This window comes from Myxocyprinus asiaticus, chromosome 29, assembly GCF_019703515.2.
Source record: "Myxocyprinus asiaticus isolate MX2 ecotype Aquarium Trade chromosome 29, UBuf_Myxa_2, whole genome shotgun sequence".
Classification (NCBI taxonomy): Eukaryota; Metazoa; Chordata; class Actinopteri; order Cypriniformes; family Catostomidae; genus Myxocyprinus; species Myxocyprinus asiaticus.
In genome coordinates, this window is record NC_059372.1 from 34613440 (window position 1) to 34620430 (window position 6991).

The following is a 6991-nucleotide window of genomic DNA, read 5'->3' on the forward strand; positions in this document are numbered from 1 at the left end:
TCTTAACCCCACACAAGTAGAACACTACAGACCAGTCTCTCTCATCCCATTCATGGCGAAAACACTTGAAAGGGCAGTTTTCAATCAGATCTCAACCTATCTCTCACAGAACAAGCTGCTGGATGACAATCAGTCAGGCTTCAAAAGTGGACACTCCACCGAGACTGTCTGTCATTGAGTTGCTGAGACAGGCGAAAGCTGGATCCAGATCATCCATCCTGATTCTACTGGACCTTTCTGCAGCCTTTGACACAGTCAACCATCAGATCCTACTCTCCATCCTCTCTACTCTGGGCATCACAGGAACTGTGCTTGGCTGGTTTAAGTCCTATGACTTAAAGAGAGGTGAGGTGTCCAAGTCACATCAGCTACTTACTGGGGTACCTCAGGGCTCAGTGCTTGGGCCACTTCTCTTCTCTATATACACAACATCACTGGGCCCACCATTCAGGCACATGGTTTCTCTTACCACTGCTACGCCGATGACACACAGCTCTACTTGTCTTTCCAGCCAAACGACACCACGGTGACTGCTCGAATCTCTGCCTGTTTGGCAGACATCTCAGCCTGGATGAAGGAACACCACCTGCAACTTAACCCAGCCAAGACTGAACTCCTTGTCTTTCAAGCCAACCCTGCTCTTGAACACAACATCACCATGCAGCTGGGTTCAACTACAGTAATGCCTTCCAAAACGGTCAGAAATCTATGGGTAACCATCGATAACCAACTAAATTTCACAGACCACATCACAAAGACAGTACGATCATGTAGATTTACACTCTACAATAAAGACGATAAGACCCTTCTTCTCTGAATGTGCCACACAACTTCTTGTTCAGTCACTTGTCATAACTAGACTGGACTACTGTAATGCTGTCATTGCAGGCCTCCCTGCATGTGCAATTAGACCCCTGCAAGTGATCCAGAATGCAGCAGCACGTCTGGTCTTTAATAAACCAAAGTGAGCGCATGTTTCACCACTCCTTGTCTCTCTTCACTGGCTGCCGGTTAATGCACGTATCAAATTCAAGGCTCTGATGCTGGCATACAGAACAGTCACAGGGTCTGCTCCAGCATACCTAAAATAATTTCTGCAGAGCTACGTTCCCACCAGAAGCCTGCGGTCGGCTAAGGAATGTCGCCTTTTTGTACCAACACAAAGAGGCACCAAAACACTTTCCCGGACTTTCGGTTTCATCATACCACGTTGGTAGAATGACCTTCCCAACTCCATCCGTGAAGCTGAAAACACATCTTTTCCATGAGCACTTAACCAGTCACAAAAAAAAAAAAAAAGTGTTGCACTTTAATCTGTCTTGAATACTACTATTCTGATGCTAGTGAGACTTTGTAATATGGCACATTTTGTACCACTGTCTCCTTAAGATGATTTGCTTATAATGTATTTCTCTTTTGTAAGTCGCTTTGGATAAAAGCATCTGCCAAATGAATAAATGTAAATGTAAATGTAAGTATCTTCACGCCAAAATGCTTCCATGATAAGGGAAGTAAATAGAGATATGAGAACATGAAAAATGGACAGGTGGAAACAGTCGTTAAGATGCCCCAAAATTACTGAAACAAATATTCTTTGCTCAAATGATGCAAGTGTAACGTAACTTTGTGACTGTCGTTTTATTGCTGCTTTACAGCCTAATCGTATTTACAAAGCATCATATTGTGTAATTAACAGTTGAGGTGAAGTGTGTAATTTCTCCACCAGAATTCCCAATGTTCCTAAAAACTCACATATTTGATTTTGGCATTGCATACATGAGTTGATTAATGATTTGATTTGATTATGAATAACAACTTAAATTTCAGTCTGTTCATCATACAAAGAGATTGTATGCCTTCAGAAGACTTGGAATATGATGCATGAGTCGCATCGACTACTTCTGTGACACTTGTGTGCTTTTTAAGCATGGAAATCAGCGATTGCAATATTCTTTAAATTATCTCAGTTTGTGTTCCGGAAATAAAAGTCATATGGGTTTGGAACGACATGAGGGTGAGTAAATGATGACAGAATGTTCATTTCTGGGAGCACTAATCCTTTAAGAAGGTATAGGAGAAAGTACATCAAAAAAATGACATACATCACCTTTAACTAAGTACCACTGCGCAACCATTATCCTCTTGTGTATAGTGCAGTCACCACACCCAAATCTAATGAAGGAATACATAAAAAGCAAATACACAACTGCCTCTAAAGTTGAAACCTTTGCCCTCTAGGATGTAAGAGTCAGGATTAAAATGGGGACTACAGTGATGGAATTTACCTGTTTCCAGAGGAACTCATCATCCTGATTGATCCTCCATGTGGTGAGAAGGTGTATGGAGGAGAGGAGTCCTCCGCTAAGCACTGCCGCCCTCATCCGCACTGGCAGCAACGTGTAGATGATGTATATGAAGAAGACGGACCACCAGATGCCTTCCGAGGCACTGCGAGGGGCCACCATCAGAACCCCAAAGACCTGCACCACGATTAGCACTCCAATCACAAGATAGCTGACCATCCACATGTAGTCCTGGTGGAACCCATTTCGGTTGCACACCACCATTAGCGCCAAAAAGAGGGCCATCGCTACGGAGAGCACCGAGGCGTAAACCACGTTGGGTGGTCCGTGGATGCTGTGAAATGTGAGCATGATCCCACAAACGATCACCAACACGCCCATCAGCATTGTGAGGGAGCTCTGGTTGAGCCTGAAGAAGTAGCGCTGGTAGAGACGCTCCAGTTTGCGAGACTGAAACTTCTTGGACTGGAACACGCGTACCACCCTTTGCCAGCAGTCTGCCGCTGTTACTGACCCCGCCCTGCTGGCCGTGTCTTCGCTAGAGCCGTCACACCCTGAGACGGCCCCTTTCCGTCCCTTCACCTCTCCATCCTCAAAACCCAGGTCCACAGATTTAAGCCCCACCCCTTCCCCCCCACCCCCCACTTTCCCGTAGTGGTCTTCCTGCCAAACGCAGCGCACACCAAAGTTGCCCCCACCGGTACCTCCAACTCCCCCTCCTCCAGACCGGGTGGCCTGGGCGTGGGACAGCGGGGGAGGGGGCTCCATGGCTTCCACGTCCCGCAGGCAGCTCATGTAGCGTGGGTTGCAGAGAGAGGAGCCAACCTTGCGCTTGGACTTCTTGCCATTGCGCTCGCCCCACGCGGTCTTACGATCATCCACTCTGGCCACTAGGAAGCCGTTGATCCAGGACATCCTATTGAGAGAATTGAGAAAAACCAAGGTCAAAGACAAGATGCATCTAACCAATATCTAAACAAGGAGAAACAGTATAGATTTTCTGAGTGCATTAAAAGAATATGCTTGGTTTAATACAAATAAAGATCAATCTACAGCATTTGTTGCATAGTGTCGATTTCTACAAAAATTATTTCAACTTGTCCCTCGATCATTTAAAAAATAGCAAAAATGTATAAGTAAGGCACTTACTGTACAATGGACATCCAACTCGCTGTTTCAAAAATATAGCCACACAATAAACAATATGCATGTGATAAAATCACTTACTAACCTTTACTGTGTAAAATTACATTACATTTTACAACTTTGTTACATTGACGAGTTCTTTTAAAAAAATTATAAGCTTCACATTTCTGCCTTTAAACCCCCAAAATTGGCCCCATTTAGTTTCTTATTAAGCGGCTCACTGTAACTAAGATTTGTGCTTTTTTTAAAGAAAAGGAGGTACGAGTCTAAAAAATTTTTTGTGGTAATCAATATTATGCCACAAATGCTGTCAATTGAGCTTAAAGGGACAGTTCACCCAAAAATAAAAATTCTCTGTGCTTTAATGCATGTCTTCTGAAGTGAGACGATCAGTTTTGGGTGAGAACAGACCAAAATATAACTCCTTTTTCACTGTACATCTCGACAGCAGTCTCCTTGGCAATCATGATTTCAAGCTTGATTACACTTCCTAGCGTTATCCAGTGCTCTGCACATCTGTCAAGCACTAGGAAGTTTAATTGAGCTTAAAATCATGATCGCCAAGGAGACTGCTGCTGTCAAGATTCATAGTGAAAAAAGAGTTACATTTTGATCTGTTCTCACCCAAAACAGATTGGATCACTTCAGAAGACAATCTGAATCCATAAAACTGGACTTTTATGGATTACTTATATGTAATCCATAAAAGTTACTTTTATGCTGCCTTTATGTGTGTTTTGGAGCTTCAAAGATTTGGTCACCATTCACTTGCATTGTATGGACCTACAGAGCTGAAATACTCTTCTAAAATCTTTGTGTTCTGCAGAAGACAGAAAGTCATACACATCTGGGATGGCACGAGGGTGAGTAAATGATGAGACAATTTTCATTTTTGGGTGAATTATCCCTTTAATTTGTATTGAACATGGAATATTCCTTTCACGTTTATGGATTGGCCCCATTCATTTCCATTGTAAGTTCCTCACTGTAACCACAATTTCTGCCCTTTTTTTTTATATAAACGAGGGATGAGTCAAAATAATTTTTGTATTAATCAACATTATGCCACAAATGCTGTCGATTCAGCTTAACTTTTATCTAACCTGGAATATTTATTTAAAGGCATAGCTCATCCAAAAATTATAATTCTGTTATTATTTACTCACCCTCATATCTTTCTTTACCTGTATACAGTTATGGAAATCATAGGAAAGTTTTTTGAAGAATCTTTAAGCAATTCTTATCTATACAACAACAGTGACCTAGAAATCATATCTGTCAAGTTCCAAAAAGACAAAAAACAAGATAAAAGCAGTCCATGCAACTTTTGCGATATATTCCTAGTCTTATGAAGGCATACAATAGACTTATAGGCATATAATAGACAAATAATGACTTTAATTTTAGTCTGTTCCTCAAACAAAGCTACCATTTGGTGTCAGAAGACTTAGAATATAGCACACGCTGTATTTTATGGTACTTCTTTTGATACCTTTTGTTTTTTTTGGAGCCTGACAGATGTCATTGTCATTATGAACTGTCAATGAATGGAAAAGAGCGTTCCACCAAATAAAATTACAGCATACAACTTTGGAATAACATGAGGGTGAGCAAATGATGACAGAAATTTCAGTTTGGGGTGAACTATACCTTTAGAGCTGTGAAGATTTGTTTTAATGTACTAAGATGTGTTTTCGCTAAGCAAGCAGCACATAATGTGTCAGTGTATGACAGTATATGATGACACAGTATCATTCAGTTGTGGTAAGTATTTGTGAAATCTATGTCAAGTTGTAGATGTCTTTACCTGTGTGGGTTCTGGTTTGCACCCCAGCCCTGATCTCACTTTCTGAGACACTCATTTATAGCAGTGTTCGAGTGAAAGCAAAAATATGGAGTTCAGACAAGCGAGTGAAGGGTATCAGGGAGTCTAGTTTCGTTCAGTTACTGTAGACTGGCCTGATGAATCTGAAGATCTGTTATTGATATTGTATCTTCATATCATCTGGATCTGTCGACAAAGAGCAATCAATAGAAACCATTAACAGAATGCAGACGATATCAATGTCTCTGAAAACATGGTACAACGTATGTGATATAAAAGAAAAGACCACATAATTGAATCCTCCTGAATCATTAAAACCTACTCTGAGGTAAAAACAAAACAGATGGAAAGCACTTTAAAGGTAAATTTTCCTCAACTGATACTGTATTTGCAAGTACTAATCAGATACGCTTTACTTCCTTAACAGTAATGATTAATAACATCATCCCTAAGCAAACAAGTTAGAAATGTTCAGTAGCTGTACGTTTTACATCTAATCATGTCATTCTTTCCATTTAGCTCCAAATGTTATTCTAGTATGGTTGTGGGTCACAAGGTTAAAAGGATGGGACATTCTGCTAAAGGCTTGGCTCTCGACAGGTGCACAACCGTAATACAATGAGAGTGCAGAGAAGGCTCATGGCATCACCAGGACTACTAATATTGAAGAACAAAAGCTCTGAATCAATTAAAGTTGAAGATGTCTCCAAAAATAAAAAGTGAAATAAATGCCCAGATAGCACACGTACATCTCCGAGATGTCTGTTTTAGATCTTTTCATCTGGAAAGCATCGCATTTTAATTAACATCTGCTAAACATCTTAAAAAGAACGGAATTACTAACATTCTAAATCATAAACTTCTCAAGACATCTGCTGAATGTCTTGTTGACATCTGAGACATACTTATTGACATACGTCTTCTAGATGTATTGCAGATGAGCAAATAACCAAAAAAATACGTCTTCCAGATGTAAGCACACACATCAAATAGACGTCTGCGGGATATACAGTACTGTGCAAAATTTTAGGCACTTGTGAAAAATGTTGCATAGTGAGGACGTCTTCAAAAATAATGAAATAGTTTTCATTTATCAATTAACATCATACAAACTCCAGTAAACATAAAAAAGCTAAATCAATATTCAGTGTGACCACCTTTGCCTTTAAAACAGCACCAATTCTCCTAGGTACACCTGGACACAGTTTTTCTTGGTTTTTGGCAGATAGGATGTTCCAAGCTTCTTGGAGAATTCACCACAGTTCTTCTAACTATTTAGGCTGTCTCAGTTGCTTCTGTCTCTTTATGTAATCCCAGACTGACTCGATGTTCAGTGGGGGGCTTTGTGGGGGCCATGACATCTGTTGCAAGGCTCCCTGTTCTTCTATTTTAATATTTTCTATTTGCAAAAGTAATGTTTGGGAGTCTAAAATGTGTTTTTCCTACTGACACACTAAAGCTGAAGATATAAACAACCATCTTAAGACAAATGTTTTTGTGAAGCATCTTAAGTGCCTAAAACTTTTGCACAGTACTGTATATGTGCTGTCAGGGATTCATATAAATAATCATTGCAATTCAGCAAAGATAATCTTAATACAGTTTTTGAATGCAGGGATACTTCCTGACAACTCCCCAGATATTTCACCATTATAATCATTTTAATACTGATAAAACACAAATATAATCACTGTATCCAATAATGCAGCTCATTACA

The 6991-nt window shown here is 40.3% G+C and overlaps 1 protein-coding gene across 5 annotated transcripts in view; it reads right to left on the bottom strand.

Moving 5' to 3' along the window:
- Window positions 1-6991, bottom strand: part of LOC127419944 (adenylate cyclase type 6-like) — a 96443-nt gene that overhangs the window by 87149 nt on the left and 2303 nt on the right. For all 5 annotated transcript variants that reach the window (XR_007893752.1, XR_007893753.1, XM_051661789.1 and 2 more), the window contains exons 2-3: window positions 5257-5460; window positions 2286-3219 (exon numbers count right to left, since the gene is read on the bottom strand). Coding sequence is in view for 3 of the 5 variants with exons in the window: in XM_051661789.1 (XP_051517749.1) it covers window positions 2286-3218 (933 nt within the window). In the remaining 2 variants the exon portion in view is untranslated. The remainder of the gene's footprint in view (window positions 1-2285; window positions 3220-5256; window positions 5461-6991) is intronic.